Raw genomic sequence first — 20000 nt, 5'->3', positions numbered from 1 at the left:
GCTCACGCCAATACAGTTATGTCAAATTAAAAGTTCTTCCCGAAGTAAAACTTGATTATAAGAACAAAGTGTCAATAAAAAAACACAAACCATTTTAACCCAAAAATATTAATTTGTTTGAAAAAATTTATAAATACCAAATATAATAATATTAATATATTTATATTTATATAAATTACATAAAAAAATAATTTATCTGACGGAAGAAATATATATAACTTTCCTCATTTCACTTCCGGTAAGAAATATTTCAAATTAAAAGCTCGAACACGGTCCATATCTATTACTACTGCATTTGCTTTAATTAATTGAGAAAAAATATTTTTAAATGTTAATATTTAATAAGAAAAGATGAAAAGGGAAACCTGTATACATAAACAACGTGAAACAATTATAAAATTACAACTAATATAAACAGTAAATTAAATAATTTACATCGCATTCTTTAATAACAGGGTTATACATCATAATAAAAAATATATTTTTACTTCGTTTTTTTATATTTCAGTTTATAAAGTATTTTTTTACTTAGTGAAAAATCTGTTATCATTACTATTATTATTATTATTATTATTATTATTATTATTATTATTATAAAGTAATCCAATTTTAAACAGAATTAGAATAAAGCTTGGAGGATAGACGGTAAATAATTAAATAAAAAAATTAACAAGATTTCATGTAATTTCATGTAATAGCTACGGAAACGGTGTGAAGCTAGCCACGATATCCTACCTGACCTCTGGTCTACATATTTCAAAATAAAAGTGTGTCAGAGAACGTTTTAGGGAAAACTGTGTATATATATATATATATGTTTATGAATAATAATAATAATAATAATAACAATAATAATAATAATAATAATAATAATAATAATAAAGCACAGGAGTTTTCATTTAGGACACAAGTTTATGGGGTTATAAAGTAAACGATGGTGGCGCCAAAGATAGATAATTTAATGTTAATGTTAGGAGGTTTTCTCTTTAGCTCAAAGGATCATATAAAGGATTTTCACTATCTGGTGTGCGCTTATCAGGGGATTGTACTCCAGCGCGTCAGTAAAAACACGATACAGGATTCAGAACACTCAACTTTACTGTGTATAGAACTGATTGTATATGAGGTGATTCTTGCTGTCTTCTGCTTGCTGCTGTTCACTGGGTTGCTGTTCTGGCCTTGTTCTGGTGCACTGTGATGTCACGGGTAGCTTTCTTGGTAAACTGTATATCTGCCTCTAGTGGTGAAGCGTGGAAATACAACTGAATAGGAATCCTTTCCTACAGGTAACGTTACCTACATGATCATATGCTGCTCTATGAAGGAGAAAGAAAGAAAAAAATAAGAGTTAAGAAAATTTGGCAGAAAATTTACCAGGAGATGGAAGAGAAAAAAAGGAAATAAGTAAGGAGGAGGAATAGGTTAAGAAGAATATAAGAAGGAATAGGAGGAGGAGGTGGAGAAGGAAGAAAAAGAAACATGAAAAGCAGGAGGATAAAATGAAAGTGCAGGTGGTGAAGAAAGAGAAAAAAGGAGAAAAGGAGATGGTGGAAAAGGAGGAAGAGAAGAAAGTTGTGGTGGAGAAGGTGAACTAACCAGAAAGAAAGAGTTTAAGGCGGAGATGGGGAGCTGAAGGAGAGGTAGAAAGAGAAAAAGAAGAAAAGGAGAGGAGAAGAGCAGGTGGTACAGATGTACTTTCAGTGCTTCTAAAGGGGTGTGTGTGTGTGTGTGTGATTAGAAGGTCAGATATTAAACTCCTTTTTTAGTTGTTATATTAAAATTTATTCATATTTATATTTAAATAAAAACATTAAAGATTTAAATTCTTCTAAAAATGAGATTAAATTCAGACACAAGAAAAAACCCACAGTGTTTATTTGGAGTAAATGAGGAGCTCCAGGAACCACGTCATGTTCCTGAACAAACCTCATTTCCCTGAGGAAACCTGCACAGAAAGAACCCGAAGCAGTTTGTTGTGAACATGTTTATTGAAGGAGAACATCCTCAAAACCTGCTACAAAATCAATAAACCTTCACCACAATCATCTACTGCCTGAGAACCCATCACATCATCCATCACCAGGAACATCTCCTCCAACACATACCTCAGAGACACAGGAGAAAATATGGATAAATCATGGAGATGCAGAGAAACCAGGAAAACCAGGAGAACATGAAGAACTGAATCCGGAGACGAAGATAAAACAACTTTCCTTTAATTGCTGCGTAACAAAAACCCCACAGAAGAAAACCATTTACTCTGAACTCAGGTGACGCACGAGACGCCGGTGTCCTCCTTCACCCATCCTCATGTTACTCAGGTGTGTGTGTGTGTGTGTGAGGTTCTTCAGGTTCCTTTGTAAGGAGGCGTGGTTATGAGGTGCACTGCGATGCTGTAACTGGTAACTAGTGGTGAAAGGGGCGGGGCTTATGTAACACCCTCTGTGTGAAATGGAAAAATATTACGGATGAAAAGGACCGACGTGCAAAAACGTGCCACAAAAAGGTGGCGTGACGTCACACGTAAACACTCCGGGATGCAGGATGAAAAAAATTTTAAAAAATTATATATTTGTAATTATTACGATTTATCAAAAAACTCTTCCCAAACACACACACCCCCAAACACCCCCCCACACACACACACACATCCACACCCCCAAAACCCCCCACACACACACACAATATGAAACTGACAATTAATAATAAAAAAAAAAATTGCAACAGTGTAAAATGAAGGGAAAAAAAAAAAAAAGGGGGCGTGGCTTCCCGGTGTGTGATTGGTGGTTCTGGATGTCAGGTCTTTTTTCACTCAATGAGCTTCTTGGCTTTGAAGAAGCGGCGCAGGTAGAACACCTGCCACGTAGCCAAACCCACCAGACAGCACATGGAGAACACGCTGAAGTACAGCACACGCATGTTGGTCGACTCTGCAGGGGAGGAAATGATGTCATTATCAATCTTTTTATTAATTACATTTCATCATGTGATACTGGACTCAGGAAAGATCACTGAGGCAGAGCTTTAGTGTGTGTGTGTGTGTGTGTGTGTCTGTCTGTCTGACCGTTGGTGTCCCTCATCTCCTCCTCTCTTTTCTTCATATAGGCGAAGTCATTAACGATGGACTCTGAGAGATCCTCCAGACGCCTCAGCTCCACCTCCAGGGGCTTCAGCTTTTCCACCTTCGCGATCTGAGTCACACACACACACACACACACACACACACACACACAGTAAGGTGAAGCAGCAGGAGAAGTGTAGAGTTGTACGTGTTTATTATGAGTTAGTGACCGGTGCAGATGGAAACATCTGGAACACAAACCTCCTCGTAGTTCTTTGCCTCAACTCCATGTTTCATATCCAAATTCACCAACTGATCAGGAACACGACCGAGAGCTACAGAGAGAGGGAGCAGTGTTACTTATACAGTCAGCATTTATTATTATTATTATCAGTGCTGAGGATGAAGAGGATGAAGAGGATGATGAAGATCAGAACTCACCCATCTGTGACTTGCTCTCGAAACAGACCTCGAACATGTCGTAGTCTTCAGTGGTGAAGGCGAACTTCCCCTTCATAGCATCTTCTTTAGAGTACAGGGTGTGACCTGTCGAGTCTGTGATCTACAACACAACAGTCTGATATTACACCGTCCCTACACTACACAACACCCTGATATTACACCGTCCCTACACTACACAACACCCTGATATTACACCGTCCCTACACTACACAACACCCTGATATTACACCGTCCCTACACTACACAACACCCTGATATTACACCGTCCCTACACTACACAACACCCTGATATTACACCGTCCCTACACTACACAACACACTGATATTACACCGTCCCTACACTACACAACACACTGATATTACACCGTCCCTACACTACACAACACCCTGATATTACACCGTCCCTACACTACACAACACCCTGATATTACACCGTCCCTACACTACAAAACACCCTGATATTACACCGTCCCTACACTACACAACACCCTGATATTACACCGTCCCTACACTACACAACACCCTGATATTACACCGTCACCACACAACAGTCTGAGATTACACCGTCACTACACTGCAACACAACAGTCTGATATTACACTGTCACTACACAACACAATCACGTGATCCCGACACGTGTGTGTGTGTGTGTGTGTGTGTGTGTGTGTGTGTGTATTACACCTGACTGAGGACTCGTCACTATTCCACCTGCTTTCATACTTAGTCATGACAAGCAGTACACTGTGTTTAACACCAGGGGGAGACACACTCACATGTGCATGTGTGCAGCGCCGGTGTGTGTCTAACCCAATAACCCGTCATCCTGCACTCTGATTGGTCAGGGAGATGTGATTAGTTCTTGCTCTCTGTGTGTGTGTGTATATATATATATATATTACACACACACAGTGATTAAATATTTAAGTGTGTGTGTAGTAAACACCTGCATATATATTTATCTAACTTAATTCTAATAATACAGTAGTGTGTGTGTTCATTACACACTAAATACACATTATTTCCCCAAACCAAACTCTCACACTAACACTACAGTACTAACAGTACTCTCACCTCACCTTTCTCTCCATCTCTTTAATCTTTAGGATTTACCCTTCTACTATATTATTTATATATATTTCCCCAAATATACATGAGAATATCTCTATAAATCTCATTAATATAATACTTTGATCACATGACCATGATTAGGACCAAACACTGCAGTCCAGACTCTTCACACTCCTGTAGAAATGTGGGATGTTCACTTAGGTTACACCTGTGTGTGTGTGTGTGTGTGTGTGTGTGTGTGTCTGTGTGTGTCTGTGTGTGTGTGTGTCTGTGTGTGTGTGTGTCTGTGTGTGTCTGTGTGTGTCTGTGTGTGTCTGTGTGTGTCTGTGTGTGTGTCTGTGTGTGTGTCTGTGTCTGTGTGTGTCTGTGTGTCTGTGTCTGTGTGTGTGTGTGTGTGTGTGTCTGTGTGTGTCTGTGTGTGTGTCTGTGTGTGTGTGTGTGTGTGTGTCTGTGTGTGTGTCTGTGTGTGTGTGTGTGTGTCTGTGTGTGTGTGTGTGTGTCTGTGTGTGTGTGTGTGTCTGTGTGTGTGTGTGTGTGTGTGTGTCTGTGTGTGTGTCTGTGTGTGTGTGTGTGTGTGTGTGTCTGTGTGTCTGTGTGTGTCTGTGTGTGTGTGTGTGTGTGTGTGTCTGTGTCTGTGTCTGTGTGTGTGTGTGTGTGTGTGTCTGTGTGTGTGTGTGTGTGTGTGTCTGTGTCTGTGTCTGTGTGTGTGTGTCTGTGTGTGTGTGTGTGTGTGTGTGTGTGTGTGTGTGTGTGTCTGTGTGTGTGTCTGTGTGTGTGTGTCTGTGTGTGTGTGTGTGTGTGTGTGTGTGTGTGTCTGTGTGTGTGTCTGTGTGTGTGTGTGTGTCTGTGTGTGTGTGTCTGTGTGTGTGTGTGTGTGTGTGTGTGTGTGTGTGTGTGTGTGTGTGTGTGTGTGTGTCTGTGTGTGTCTGTGTGTGTGTGTAATAAAATATATAAATATACCTAATATAAAAAAAATCATCATTATTCTTATGGTGTTATTGTTCATCACTTCTATTTTATTCTCATTATTAATATTATTTGTACGGAGTTCCTTTAGTGTTTATCAATATTGTATTACTGTATAATGTATTTCTGATCATTATTATTAATTCGTGTGTGTGTGTGTGTGTGTGTGTGTGTGTGTGTGTGTGTGTGTGTGTGTGTGTGTGTGTGTGTGTGTGAAGGTGAACAGCTGTTTCTGGCGCGTGCGCAACCCGGAAGCGTCGCGTGTCATCAGTATTTATAATCAATTACAAGTTAAACTTCATTAAAGAATAACATGTACTATAATAATAATAATAATAATAATAAGTGTTTATTTAGGGTTAGTTTATCCCCTGAACCCGGTTATAAAGTCTATAAATACAGATTTATTTGTTATAATAAGTTAACTCGAGTGATATAAAGGTGATAATATGATAAATATTTCAGTTTCGGGATTTAAATCTATTTATTGTGTCACTGAGAATCCGGCTGCTTGAGCTGACGTCGCCTTGTAGTTAGCATTAGCATTAGCATTAGCATTAGCTCCGTGCCCACCTTCAGGTTAACTTTACTGTTCGCCTGCTCGCTGATCTCGTACTCGCCCGTCACCAGCACGTCCTTGTGGATCTCCTCCTTTAGACATTTCCGCGTCCTGATCGGCAGAAAGAAGGAAATTGACGCCACGGACTGAAGGAGCAGCAGCAGAAAGAGGACACGGAGAAGAGCCATGGCTGCTTCGGGCCGAAATCAACGGGAACCTCACTGCGCATGCGCCTCGGTCTTACGCAGGCGGGTGCTGGTGCGCATGCGTAGTGCTGCGTTGTAGAGGCCCGTGGAGCCGCCGTTTAAAGCTCAGAATAACAAAGTGAGGGTGAGGGTGTAACACTGTAATTCTGTAACACGTAATAGTCGTACAGCATTACAGTAACTGTTACTGTAAAACTTTAACGTTATAACACTGTACCTCCATAACATTACAACACTGTAACACTGTAATACTGTAGAGTTGTAAGGCTGTAACACTGTAAAGTTATAACACTGTAATGCTGTAAAACTGTAAAGTTGTAATGCTGTATCACTGTAAGGCTGTAACACTGTAAAGTTATAACACTGTAATGCTGTAATGCTGTAAAACTGTAAAGTTGTAATGCTGTATCACTGTAAGGCTGTAACACTGTAAGGCTGTAACACTGTGATGCTGTAATGCTGTAAGGCGGTAACATTGTAGCACTGTAATGCTGTAACACCGTATCACTGTGTTGTTTGAGTGCATCTCCGCTCATCTGGCCTCCTACAGGAGGTTTCTCATCACACATTTCTAATTTTACTGCAGCTGATGCTGAGGCTGCTGTTCAAGCAAAAGCCTTCTATTCCTGCACCACCGTCATCATCAGCACCATCATCACCACTTCTGAAGCTCCCCCAGCACTCCACCAGGGTATTTATAGAGGAACTCGCTCTACGTCACCACTCACTGATCCTGGTGTGTGTGTGTGTGTGTGTGTGTGTGTGTGTGTTATTTTTTACCAGTAAACGTGCTAACTGTGATGGCTAGAAACTAAAAATAATTAGCATTAGTGATAACTAGTGACTAGCATCAACAAGAGCTGGTGGATTTGTTGTGGTGTTTTGTAACGCCCCCTTGAGGAAGGAAGTGACGATGGTGATGGACGCTCTGCAGGCCGTAGTTGGCGTCACTGTGGCGTATCTTTGCGCACACATTGTTGTGTAACTGACAGGAAGTAAGCCTGAGACGAAACGCTGACCTCGGCCCATCTTAGTGTTCATCAGCACGTTACTGAGAACTCAACACCATAAAGAAAAGTGAACACATCTCTAACATTGTCGGTTATCCCATGCTAACGCCATGCTAAAATTTTACTTGTTTTATTACATTTTGGGAACCCAGCTGAATTCTGGGAAAATTAATATGTAAATATGCTAATATGTAAATTCTGTATGCTAATGGGAAAGCAGGTGATGTCAACACTGTACTTACTGAAGTGATTGTTTTTACTGTAATGCTAGTTCACGTGTTAGCCTGTTTAATGCTAGTTTATTTATTAGCCTGTCTATTATAATGGCAGTTCTTTTGCTAATCAGTTTCCTGTAATGCTACTTCATCATCAGGATCATTTCTGTTTCTTCTACAGAGGAGTTTCTCAGGAGGAAGTGTGGAGAAGTGAAGAGAAGAGAAGGAGAAGTTTCCTGAAGTGTGGAGAAGATATAATGATAAAATAATTGAGAATATGAGATGGGAAGTCTGGAATATAAGATGAGAAGATAATGAGATAATGAGAAGATAAGATTATGAGATGATGGGAATATAAGAATATGAGATGAGAAGATGATGAGCATAGAGGAAACTCCTCTTCCGCTGTTCCTCTCAGTCTGTGTGGTTTTCCAACTTCACTTTCCCGCATCAGGTTTCATCATCGCTGATCTGAAAGCGTGTGTGTGACGTGACGAGTGTGTGTGTGTGTGTGTGTCTGTGTGTGTGTGTGTGAGACGTGTGTGACGTGACACCTGACCTCAGCAACATGGTATGAGGTTTTATTGACTTTAACACACAGAATGCTGTACAGTAAATAATTGTTTTTATTTGGACACATTGTCTTCACATTCCAGTACAAAAATAAAATAAATCCATAATTTATTACGACTTTGATACACGTGATAAACGATGTTTTCACAGAAAACTTCCTGTAATGCTGTAATATCAGATTAGCACAAAGGCTGTATAAAGAAAACGCACACCAGTTCCTGAGTCTCCTGAACCACCCGACTGTTTCTATGGAGCACCCGAATTGATTTATTTGCCACACACACACACACACACACACACACACACATAGAAACATGCTACATGTATAAGAGGCTCATTAATACGCATCAGTGATCAGATTAGTAATGAGATTGCTTGGAGGAGTCTGTCGGCCCGCAGTGAAGGTCGTTAAGGTCAGTGTTGAAGATGATGGAGGTGTGAGAAGGTCTCTATAGCGTGAGCAGCGTGGGCGAGCTCAGCGAATCGGACGACTGCTCGTTAGCGCTGCCGTCGCGCCGGAGCAGAGGGCCGCAGCCGGAGAAGGCGTCATTCTCGGGGTACGAGAAGACGAAGGAAGACGTGTAGGACGTGCAAGTGGGTGTGCACGTGACCACGGGCGTACACAAAGGCTCCAGGTCCAGGGTAGCCGGAGTGTAGAGGGGCTCCCAGTCCTGAGCGTACAGGGAGTTGGACAGGTCGATGTCCGGGACAGAGCGAGCCGTCTCTGTGTCGGACCTGGTGAGGAAATCTAGTGAGGCTTCCAGAGAGGATTCGAGGTCGGACAGCTTGACGGTGGTGGACGAGGTGGTGGTGGACGTGGAGGTCAGCATGGAAGGTGCGACAGAGCTCACTACGCTTTTAGATGAAGCTGGAGACACGCAGGGTTCGCTGTAAGACGTGTCCATCTGAGACGAGATCTTACAGATGGGCTGGTGTGCAGCCAGAATGAACTCCAGACGCTCTTTGTCCTTCAGGAGGTTTGCGATGTCGTTCTGCAGAGACGATTTCTCGTCCTCCAGCTTGTCTGTTTCCTGGTAAAAAAAAAAAGACTCATCAGTTTCAATCCTTCTGTAAGTTTGGTGTTTGATTGGCGATTAAGAAGAAGGTGCTGATCGACACTTACAGCTTGTAGGGTATCCGTGAGTTCGCGTCTCCTGTTGCGGCATTTAGCGGCTGCCATCTTGTTTCGTTCGCGCCGCAGACGTTTCTTTGCCTCCTCCTCTGGAGCGAACTGTAAGAACCAGAGCGACAAACGTTTATTTCCATCCAAATGATTGTTTATTTCAGTAGAAACACAGCAGGTGTTGGTATCAGATAAATAAATAATATATAATGATGATATTCACCTGCTCCATTTTGCCCCTGCGGCTGCTGCCGGTGCTGGTGCTCTTCACCATTTTCGCTCTGGAGAGGCTCATGTTGGAGGAGTAAGGATGGACCCTAGTCTCGGACGGAGCCACGGAAGAGACCACTGACTGGACCATCCACTGCAGGTCCGGGCTGGACGAGATGGCCGTGACGGTGGGCACGAAGGACCCTCCTGAGACGGCGAGGTCTGTGAAGTCCTGCGGCGCAAACGTATGGGTTAGATAATGTTTTATGCAAATGGGTTTCCAAAAGAAAAAGAGCTTCGGAATGTTTTGAGAAGGAACATGCAGAATTTACAAGTCAAATGAAAGGAAGCTGGAGGACGAGGAGGTCTGAGAGGCTGGATAATGTTAGAGTAAGAAGAGGTGAGCTAGAGGAGTGTTTACCTGGGCAGGGTTGAGAGGAGAAGCCATGCTGCTGTAGGTCAGGTCGGTTCCGATGCTGGAGAACATCGCGGTATTAAAGCCTGAATAGGAGTTCTCTAGAATCCGGAATAAATCCAAAAAGGTTTGTAAAGGAGAGCTGAGGACTGGAAGTGTCCGGTGTTTCCCCTGAGTGTCCCCGGTGTGTCCAAGTTCTCTGCGATCTTCTGCGATCTGCGTGTTTCTGTGTGTCTCTGAAATGAAAGTGCTGCCTGTGTGGCGCTCCCAGGCTTATATACTGTGTACTACCCAATGACGCAAGCACAAGGGGGCGTGGCTACTTTTGGTTACACAGATCACACAAGCGACGCAAAACAAACACGGTTGCGACCCAATTCCGCCTGATATTCCACCCGAACCCGCCCTAACGACCCTGTGATTAATACCACGATTAGACCCGTTTCCGAGCGAATATTTGAATCTTCGGAGCAGTGCGGAGAAACAGCAGCTCTCTTTCCGAACCAGGGGATCCCATGGCGTCATTTACCTTATATGGTAATCGCATCCTGACGGGTCTGGAGTGGGCGGGGCGCTGATGGGAAATCACTCTGCAGACGGCGCGAGACCATGACGTCACAGAAGCGAGCTATTCTCTCGCTTTTTTTTTCTTTCTTTTCTTTTTAGAGTCGCCATGGCAACCGTGCTAATCCTGAACAGCGAGGGAGAGGAAGTTCCTAGATGTGTTTATGTAAAGATAATAATAATAATAATAATAATAATAATTATTATTATTATTATTATTATTATTATTATTATTATTATTATTATATATATATATATATACACACCTTCATAATAATATTAATAATAATAATAAAATAAAATAATAACAACAACAACAACAACAACAACAATAATAATAATAATAATAATAATAATAATAATAATAATCCTGAAGCTTGGAATAAAACAGAAATAAAATGCAGAATAATAAAGGCAGTTTTATTGTGTCTAAACGTAATATGCAGTCTTTATAATTAATATAAAGATTATTATGATGTTATGATAATGTAGTTTTACTATATATTTTTATGCGGCACATATACTGCAAATACCTTGGGCAATTATGTGCAATAATAGTAATTAGTTACATGTGCAATAACTTTTCTTTTTATTTATTATAGTCTGACTTTTCCGCCATCTGTTTTTCTCTGCTACAATTTACATTTTACTTAATATATACATTTATGTCAATATTTATTCACATATTCCTGTTTTTATTATCGCTTTAATCTTTTACTGTGAGCAACTGCAACCAAACCTTTTCCCCAATGAGATCAGTGAAGAATTCTGATGATGATGATGAAGTTGTGTACAGGGCAGGGGAGTTTATAGGACCGTTATAGAGGATAATGTCATGTATAAGCGCCTTCATTCAGGAGTTGTGTGTGTTTAAAGTAACTGTGGGAAAGGGGATGAACACGTGTGTGTGTGTGTGTGTGTGTGTGTGTGTGTGTGTGTGTGTGTGTGTGTGTGTGTGTGTGTGTGTGTGTGTGTGTTTCTGTGTGTGTGTGTTTCTGTGTGTGTGTGTGTGTGTGTGTGTGTGTGTGTGTGTGTGTGTGTGTGTGTGTTTCTGTGTGTGTGTGTGTGTGTGTGTGTGTGTGTGTGTGTGATGTTATTCTCCTCTGATATTAATTTCCTCTTTACTTTCTTTAAGAACATGTTAAAACTCAAAGGCCTTAAAAATATATTATTATTGAATCCGTTGTAAGAAACCGTTAATGTTTTACAATAACAAAGTGTAACACACACACACACACACACACACACACACACACACACACACACACACACACACACACACACACACACACACACACACACACACACACACACACACACACACACACACACACACACACACACACACACTGTTACTGATTAACAGCAGCCCAAACAAACCGCTCTCCAGCTCTCTGCGTCTCCAGGCCCGTGTTTTTGTTTAACAAGCCCCATCCGTCGTCATGGAGACGCCCCTCCCTCTTTCCTCGGTTACTTCGGCAGGCGCGCCCTCTGATTGGCTGAAGGTCTCTTCCGGGTGACGCGGTTTCTTCTAGAAAGCCGTCGCGCTCTCTTTCTCGCGTGCGCGCTCCCTCCCTGCGTATGCTCATGCGCGTGTCTTCGCCTGGGACGGTTCAAACCGGTATGATCCGCCCGCACGCTGACGTCATAAGTGTGTTCCCTTTCACCTAGCCGCTTAGCCGCTTAGCTCAGGAACAGGAACAGCCTGTGATACTGAACTACAGGCAAATATTACACAAGAGCGAGGTTTTGTATCCTATAAAACATTTCTGTGAGAAAAATAAACACAGAAACCTACATAATGTTAAAATTTTATATAAAATACAGCTTATTAACATCACCCTAAACATACCCTGAGTGAATTTACCTCACCTAGTACATTATACACACACACACACACAAAGCATGTTATTGCTCTATACAGTCAGTCACGTTTCTTCCCAGCTGAAAATCCCAAAACGTTTGCACGAGTTGTGCTTTTTTCCGATAAGATAGCGTTCACGTCCTCACGTGTGTAGGCTCCTCTCCTCACCGTAATCAGTGCCTACACCCAGACTGGATGTCTGCTCAGGATCTGAGTGTACAGCGTTGTTCTCTTTGTGCTTCTACACATTACAGCTTACGATAAGAACATGATAACACACACTTCTTCTTCCAGAGAAGATGTAGTGCACTTCAGCATGGTGCACCAAAATCTACACTCTGTCAGTTACTACAGTCTGTGTGGGGTCCCTGGTGGTCTAGTGGTTAAGATGCGGCGCTTTCACCGCTGTAGCCCGGGTTCGATCCCCGGTCAGGGAACCAATCCCAGCCACTCTTAGTGCCGGTCCCAAGCCCGGATAAATGGGGAGGGTTGCGTTAGGAAGGGCATCCAGCGTAAAAAGATGCGGATGATCTGCTGTGGCGCCCCCTAATGGGAGAAGCCGAAAGAAAGTTTTACTACAGTCTGTGTGGTGTTGTTCAGAGCTCCTCGTCCTGCCTTCAGATTCTTGAGGAACTGTTCTCCACTGATGGAGCAAAGAACAACAAAATATTTGTGTTTATTGTGTAGGAAATGGCAGTCAGTCAGTATTAATGACTTGTTTGTGGTGTAAAAGTCAAACGGCTGTGATAAGAACCAATCTTCGGTACGACAGAGTTTTTTTTTATTCTGCCCGAACACAAACCCACTTCTCTCACTGACACCTCCATCCTGTCTGTGTAGTAATTAAGCGTTCGTCCATCTGATCCCACACAGTAAAGAAAGCTTTTCTCAGACGTCGTCTTCTTTTCCTTCATATTTGTCGTGTCCTGTCATGTAAGTGCCAAATCTAATCAGCTTTGATTTCCTCACACACCTGAGTGTACCTCTGATCTCTCTCTCACACACACACACACACACACACACACACACACACACACACACACACACACACACACACTTACACACACACCTGATAACATTGATAGTCATTTGCCAGGTGATTGCATCCAGAGATAAACCAGATACTGGAGGGACCAGTTATCACCGTGTTGTCTTCATGATTCCCAGATAGGATATTCTAATATCATCTTTCACCTATAGAATTGATCCATTCATCCATCCATCCATCCATCCATCCATCCTTCTATCTATCTATCTATCTATCTATCTATCTATCTATCTATCTATCTATCTATCTATCTATCTATCTATCTATCTATCTATCTATCTATCTATCTATCTATCTATCTATCTATCTATCTATCGTGTATTGTCTCATTTTGTCTCATTGACATAAAAAGAGTAATGTTTATTGCAGGTTTTATTATTGTTAAAATCATAAGAAATGAGAGGTTTATTCGAGATCCAGTCATACGGTGCACTTCTAGAATCAGCAGAACATTCATCATGTTTTGGACATGTTTCTTTCCCTGTCTCTGGATGGAGTTAATTGAAGACCACTCTGTGTGAGTATAAATTCACATCAGCAGCCTGAAGATTCATAAAGTTACTGAGCATCTAAAGGTTTGATTTGGACTGTAATTAATATCATCAGTCTGCTTCGTGTTCACGACCACAGTCTGCATAAACTCAGTTTTTGAGTCTGGTTCCTCTCAAGGTTCCTCTCAAGGTTCCTTCACCACAATCGCCAATGATTCACTGATTAGGAATAAACGTATAAAACATATAGGCACTAAACTTATAAATTCCTAACCTGTTTATCTCTGTACATCTGCTTTGGGACAACGTCAGCTGTTGAAAGCTCTGTAGAAATAGAACCGGATTGATAGTCTGGGTATAAAACTGAACCAAAAATAAAATAAAGAAGTAGTGAGTCGTTTATTCAAGAGAGCAGGCGTGAGGTATAAGCGCTGGAATGGTGCTTTTATATCATGTGACGTGCCTTTTCTAACGCAAATATCTCAGATGGAACGTGCAGTGCTGGATTTTTGTGTTTCAGGTTTTATCACTTGAACGTTCTGGAAGTCACATGCTCTGGAATTTAATGTGATTTAGGAGTTGTTGTGGAGGGAAGCCCAGGAATGAAGGACTGACCGACACTTACGCGACTCAGCTCTGGCAGGGGGGGGCCAGGGCGGGCCCGGGGGGGCCGGAGCTGCTGGGAAACACTTGGATCGAGTGCAGAAGAGAGAAGAAACCGAGGCTGTGTTTATTCACTCACACACACACACACACACACACACACACACACACACACGCCTCATGTTTGTATCTCAGTTTAATAATCACCATGACCTCAGCTGCCTCACACTCGAACACACAGAGTGACTCGAACTGTTGCAGGCACATGCCATGGAAATGAGACATTTATTATTATTATTATTATTATTATTATTATTATTATTATATATTACATATAGATTTAAAAAAAGAATAATGATAAAAATACACCAGTTCTATAAGAGGACAGCTCTCCAGAGACGTGTCTTGTCCTCATTAGGTCCTGAGAGACAGAAATAGCCTCAGAGGCCCAGCTTTTGCCGCAATGGCCGGCGGCCCCTCTCCGGAAGCGCCATATATGGTCAAACACAAATGGTGGTTGGGGGGGGGGGGTTGGACGCGCAGTCCTCTGACGTAAGCACGCACGATTGGGCCGCCGCGCGCCGCGCCGCGCCTCGTGATTGGCTCGCGCGCGTCCCTGTTGCTGCAGCACTTTTTCGTGTGTTGCAGGGCGCAGAAAAATCCACACCAGAGCACCAAAAACACACCTCATTATCACTCATTATCACCACTATTTATATTATTTACCCAATGCACTACACTAATAACACATCAATTATTATCTGAATCTAAATACATCTATAAAAAAGGCGTCTATAATAGTGAGGGAATAAAGTGTGGTTCATGCACGTGCATGGATGCATGTCGTTTCGTTATTCATTATTCTAATGCATTGTCGCTCCGCATCCAGTGAATGAAAAGTCTTGAGAAAAATATATTTAAAGCCACCAATCAACACTGCTGCACCCCCCCCCCCCATTCAACTATTCTACATAGTGCAGCAGCAGCACGATTATTTCACGATCAATTAAATCGTGCAACTGCACAAACAAGTGTGTTTAAAGAGCGAGGAAGGGGCATTCATTTCCACACCTCCTCCTTTATTTCCACACCTCCACACCTTGGTTCTCTCACCCCATCCAGGAGGCTGGTGGTACAGTCCAGTCTCACAGTTTTCATTCATAAAATTGTGTGTGTTCACTAGAGAAGCTGAGGAGCGCTGGAGCTGTGTGGAGCAGAACACTGCTGAATTACCGGGAACATATCAAGAAAATAAACATCATATATAAACACTGCAAAATCAAATAAAACAACAAAACACCCAGGAACAATAATAAGAAGGATATTTGTGATCACGTGATAGTGGTGCTTTTGGTTGCGTTTGATATTTAATAAACATGAAGATGCCAAAAACCGGTTCCTCGGCTCGAGACCAGATGTCTGCCAAGGAGGCGCTCGCGCAGGTACACGTGACCTAAAAGATTGTTATTTGTACCTTTTTTTTTGAGTGTGTGTTACTAATTGATTGGATCATGCCTTTAAGCAGATGTGTGTTGTGCATCTGGAAGACAAAGGACATGTGGCACATGTGGGACATGGAGGTTATGATGTTTATTCAGTGCGCGTGATCTGTGTAGCAATAAATTGGCATAACAAATTAGTTTTTTTTTTAACAAATTCAGGTTGAGACACAGGTATAAGTGATGCATGATTCATTTGTAAATATTCATTAAAAAACATGTCATTCTTAATCACTGCATTTACCTGCATGATGAACATGCTGATTGTGGTGGGTGTGTGTGTGTGTGTGTGTCAGAGCTGTGACGACGCTCCCTTCGTCCCTACGGTCACTGCCATCGCAACGGCACCTGATCTGAAGTGGATGGTCTTGTCCACTGACATTTCATCAGTCAGTCCCTGCAGCGGAGACAAGCAGAAGAAGGAACACGCTCCTCAAAAGAAAGCACACACACTTCAGAAGAAGACACACGTCCCTCAGCTGAAGAAGGAGCTAGAGACGGGGACGAGTTTCCCAGCGGGCCGCAGGAAATCGCAGAAAGAGCAGGTATGCCAGGTTGGTTCAGGTGTGCAGAGCGATACTCGCCTATGACATCCCATAATGTTCCACAACGCTCACTCACGAGCCCTCACACCGTTCTCCAGAGGTTCTCCTGAGGTTCTTCTGAGGTTCTTCTGAACTCCTAGGGGTCCTGAGATCTCTGTGTAGCAGGTTAAGGGTTTGCTGACGTTAGACATTCATTCGCTCAAAATGTCTTAGTGATAGTGATGAGCGAGAACATTCTGACAACGTCCACAAAACGTTTGAACCACAAACTGTGTGCTGGGATTCTGCACACTGATGGAAAGTGAAGAACGTTTCATATAAATATGACAAATGTATAGATAGAGACAGATGTGCAAGCAGAGAAAGACAGACAGATGTGCAAGCAGACAGGTCTATATTCAGAAAGACAGAAGACAGATGTATAGATGATGTAGAAAGACAGAGAAAGACATATATACAGACAAACAGACAGATGTGCAAGCAGAGAGACAGACAGATGCACAGGGAGATCTACATTATTTTTCTGTCAATGACTCTTCTGTCAATAGCAAGTCCTGCACAGAACCTTCAAGATGAATGTTCTGAAGAACCCGTACAGGTTCTACCACACTCACTGTAACACCACAGAGAACTTTTTTCTATTTTTAACACACAGCTGTCTCCAGAGGAGGAGGAGAGAAGGAGACTCCGGAGAGAGAGAAACAAACTCGCAGCCGCAAAGTGCAGAAACCGACGAAGACAACTCACTGACAGTCTACAAGCTGTAAGTCTGTCTATCTGTCTGTCTGTCTGTACAATCTGTCTGTCTCACTGTCTTTCTGTACAACCTGTCTGTCTCACTGTCTGTACAGTCTGTCTGTATGTTCTGTCAGTCTCAGTCTCTGTATGTACAATCTGTCTGTCTCACTGTCTGTATGTACAATCTGTCTGTCTCACTGTCTGTACAGTCTGTCTGTCTGTTCAATCTGTCTGTCTCACTGTCTGTACAGTCTGTCTGTCTGTTCAATCTGTCTGTCTCACTGTCTGTACAGTCTGTCTGTCTGTTCAATCTGTCTGTCTCATTGTCTGTACAGTCTGTCTCTCCGTACAATCTGTCTGTCTTTCTGTCTGTATTTCTGTACAATCTGTCTGTCTGTACAATGTAGCTGTCTCTTTCTGTCTCTCTGTATGTCTGTCTATCTGTTTGTGTGGGTCTCTGTCTGTCTCTGACTGTACACCTATCTCTTTCTTTCAGTCTGTACATCTGTCTGTCTCTCAGTCTGTGTAAACACCTGTCTGTCTGTTTGTCTGCCTGACTCTCAGTCAGTGGTGTATAAAGTGTGGCTTTCCAGAGATTTTGTCTGTATGTGTGTGTGTGTGTGTGTGTGTGTGTGTGTGTGTGTGTGTGTGTGTGTGTGTGTGTGTGTGTGTGTGTGTGTGTGTGTGTGATGGACAGGAGACAGACAGTCTGGAGGAGGAGAAAGTTGCTCTGGAGGCTGAGATCAGTGGTCTGATGAAGGAAAAAGAGCAGCTGGAGCTTCTGCTCATGTCCCACAAACCACAATGCAAAATCCCTACTGAGATGGAAGGAGAGGAAAAAAAAGAGAAAGAACAAAAAGAGGAAAAGCAGGTCTATGATGAAACGACTCAGAAAAAACCTCTGGTTCTCCCCATCACATCGACTCATATTTATTAATCATACAGCAAATCTGTACATCTTCATTACACTGTTATAAACATAGACATGTGCGTGGTACATGGGGAGGAAGGGGTTATATAATAGGGAGGAGTTACATAATGGGGGAAGGGTTATATGAGGGGGTGGAGTTATATGATGGGGGACGAGTTTAATATTGGGAAATCTGTTAAAAGAGTGTTTAACCCTTTAAATACTTATTATTTATTTATTTTAAGACAGAATCCTTGTAAATTAAACGTTCTCACACTGTTATGTTCTCTCTCTCTCGTTCAGAGTCTGGAGAAGATGGCCACCTCTCCTGTTCCTCTCCACCAGGAGCCCGTAATTTCAGGAGACTCTGACCTGCTGCTGTGCTCTAGTGCCGAGTTGGAGCCTTACATCGACATCAAGGACGTGAACATGGAGGAGCCTGGATCCAAAATGGAGTATGATGATGATGATGACATGGACTTGTTGGTTCCTGACATTGACCTGAGTGCCTCTCTGGGCCTGAGTGAGTGGGAGACACTCTACATGAGCATGGGAGGAAGTCTGGAGCCACTGACGTTCGATTTCACTCAGGCTGAGGAGTGTGAGGGTGGGAAAACAAAACCCACTGCCGAAAACTCCACCCTGCTGACGCTATGAAGATCTGAGCTGAAGAAGAAAACAGATTTATATGCATTATGACAAAAGATTCACTTACTTATCAAATCTCATCTCATCGCATTTACCCCTTTTCCATTTAAACATACACCTTCCACAAATACCCTAAACTACACCCAAAAATACCCCACTCTCCACTCAAACATACACCCTCCCAACATACCCCAATTTACACCCAAAATACCCCACTCTCCTCCCAAAATACCCCACTCTTCACTCAAACATACACCCTCCCAACATACCCCAATTTCCTCCCAAAATACCCCACTCTCCACTCAAACATACAACCTCCCAACATACCCCAATTTCCTCCCAAAATACCCCACTCTCCTCCCAAAATACCCCACTCTTCACTCAAACATACACCCTCCCAACATACCCCAATTTACACCCAAAATACCCCCTCTCCTCCCAAAATACCCCACTCTCCACTCAAACATACACCCTCTCAACATACCCCAATTTACACCCAAAATACCCCCTCTCCTCCCAAAATACCCCACTCTTCACTCAAACATACACCCTCCCAACATACCCCAATTTACACCCAAAATACCCCCTCTCCTCCCAAAATACCCCACTCTCCACGCAAACATACACCCTCTCAACATACCCCAATTTACACCCAAAATACCCCCTCTCCTCCCAAAATACCCCACTCTTCACTCAAACATACACTCTCCCAACATACCCCAATTTACACCCAAAATACCCCTTCTCCTTCCAAAATACCCCACTCTCCACTCAAACATACACCCTCTCAACATACCCCAATTTACACCCAAAATACCCCTTCTCCTTCCAAAATACCCCACTCTCCACTCAAACATACACCCTCTTAACATACCCCAATTTACACCCAAACATACTAATTTCCACTCCACCCAAAGTACCATGATCTCCATTTAATTGAGCCTAATCTCCACCCAAACACACCGACTTGCACTCAAAATACCCAAATGTCCACCTGAAATACCACATTCTTTACCTAGATACATTCATGCATTCCTAAAATACTCAAATCTACTCCCAGATTCATCTAATCTAAATCACAAAATTCCCAAATGTTCACGAGAAATCTTCACACAGGTAGTAATCTCTGGAAAAAAAACGAGATCTCCACTAACATTGAACATTCTCCACCCAAAATACTCTGAAATTCCCAAATTGGGCTACAATCCAACCATGAGGGCTT

General features: G+C 42.4%; 3 protein-coding genes across 3 annotated transcripts; 1 reads left to right on the top strand and 2 right to left on the bottom strand.

The window, feature by feature from the left end:
• Nucleotides 1–2200: 2200 nt before the first annotated feature.
• tmed10 (transmembrane p24 trafficking protein 10) lies at nucleotides 2201–6368 on the bottom strand. The gene is made up of 5 exons (XM_083533525.1): nucleotides 6131–6368; nucleotides 3503–3623; nucleotides 3323–3396; nucleotides 3065–3191; nucleotides 2201–2930 (listed from the first exon to the last, which is right to left on the bottom strand). The coding sequence occupies exons 1-5, from the start codon at nucleotides 6302–6304 to the stop codon at nucleotides 2809–2811; spliced, it is 618 nt and encodes a 205-aa protein (XP_083389651.1). The 5' UTR covers nucleotides 6305–6368; the 3' UTR covers nucleotides 2201–2808.
• Nucleotides 6369–8155: 1787 nt separating this feature from the next.
• fosab (v-fos FBJ murine osteosarcoma viral oncogene homolog Ab) lies at nucleotides 8156–10374 on the bottom strand. Its single transcript, XM_083533515.1, has 4 exons — nucleotides 9875–10374; nucleotides 9467–9685; nucleotides 9244–9351; nucleotides 8156–9151 (listed from the first exon to the last, which is right to left on the bottom strand). The coding sequence occupies exons 1-4, from the start codon at nucleotides 9938–9940 to the stop codon at nucleotides 8570–8572; spliced, it is 975 nt and encodes a 324-aa protein (XP_083389641.1). The 5' UTR covers nucleotides 9941–10374; the 3' UTR covers nucleotides 8156–8569.
• Nucleotides 10375–15533: 5159 nt separating this feature from the next.
• LOC310722326 (protein c-Fos) lies at nucleotides 15534–19014 on the top strand. Its single transcript, XM_083534671.1, has 5 exons — nucleotides 15534–15880; nucleotides 16234–16482; nucleotides 17138–17245; nucleotides 17918–18139; nucleotides 18434–19014. The coding sequence occupies exons 1-5, from the start codon at nucleotides 15815–15817 to the stop codon at nucleotides 18785–18787; spliced, it is 999 nt and encodes a 332-aa protein (XP_083390797.1). The 5' UTR covers nucleotides 15534–15814; the 3' UTR covers nucleotides 18788–19014.
• The last annotated feature ends 986 nt before the right edge of the window (nucleotides 19015–20000 follow it).

The sequence above is a fragment of the Silurus aristotelis genome (assembly GCF_946808225.1).
Source record: "Silurus aristotelis genome assembly, chromosome: 28".
In the NCBI taxonomy this organism is placed as follows: Eukaryota; Metazoa; Chordata; class Actinopteri; order Siluriformes; family Siluridae; genus Silurus; species Silurus aristotelis.
This window is presented reverse-complemented; position numbering and strand designations above follow the sequence as displayed.

What these genes read in the sequence shown, in the direction of transcription:
- LOC310722326 (XM_083534671.1), top strand. Translation starts at nt 15,815, where the DNA reads ATGAAGATGCCAAAAACCGGTTCCTCGGCTCGAGACCAGATGTCTGCC. An exon ending in GGAAATCGCAGAAAGAGCAG is followed by an intron (nt 16,483 to 17,137) that starts GTATGCCAGGTT and finishes TTTAACACACAG; the next exon opens with CTGTCTCCAGAGGAGGAGGA. An exon ending in CTCTGGTTCTCCCCATCACA is followed by an intron (nt 18,140 to 18,433) that starts TCGACTCATATT and finishes TCTCTCGTTCAG; the next exon opens with AGTCTGGAGAAGATGGCCAC.
- fosab (XM_083533515.1), bottom strand. Translation starts at nt 9,940, where the DNA reads ATGTTCTCCAGCATCGGAACCGACCTGACCTACAGCAGCATGGCTTCT. An exon ending in GCAGGGGCAAAATGGAGCAG is followed by an intron (nt 9,352 to 9,466) that starts GTGAATATCATC and finishes TGGTTCTTACAG; the next exon opens with TTCGCTCCAGAGGAGGAGGC. An exon ending in TCACGGATACCCTACAAGCT is followed by an intron (nt 9,152 to 9,243) that starts GTAAGTGTCGAT and finishes TTTTTTTACCAG; the next exon opens with GAAACAGACAAGCTGGAGGA.
- tmed10 (XM_083533525.1), bottom strand. Translation starts at nt 6,304, where the DNA reads ATGGCTCTTCTCCGTGTCCTCTTTCTGCTGCTGCTCCTTCAGTCCGTG. An exon ending in ACAGTAAAGTTAACCTGAAG is followed by an intron (nt 3,624 to 6,130) that starts GTGGGCACGGAG and finishes GTTGTGTTGTAG; the next exon opens with ATCACAGACTCGACAGGTCA. An exon ending in CGAGAGCAAGTCACAGATGG is followed by an intron (nt 3,397 to 3,502) that starts GTGAGTTCTGAT and finishes CTCTCTCTGTAG; the next exon opens with CTCTCGGTCGTGTTCCTGAT.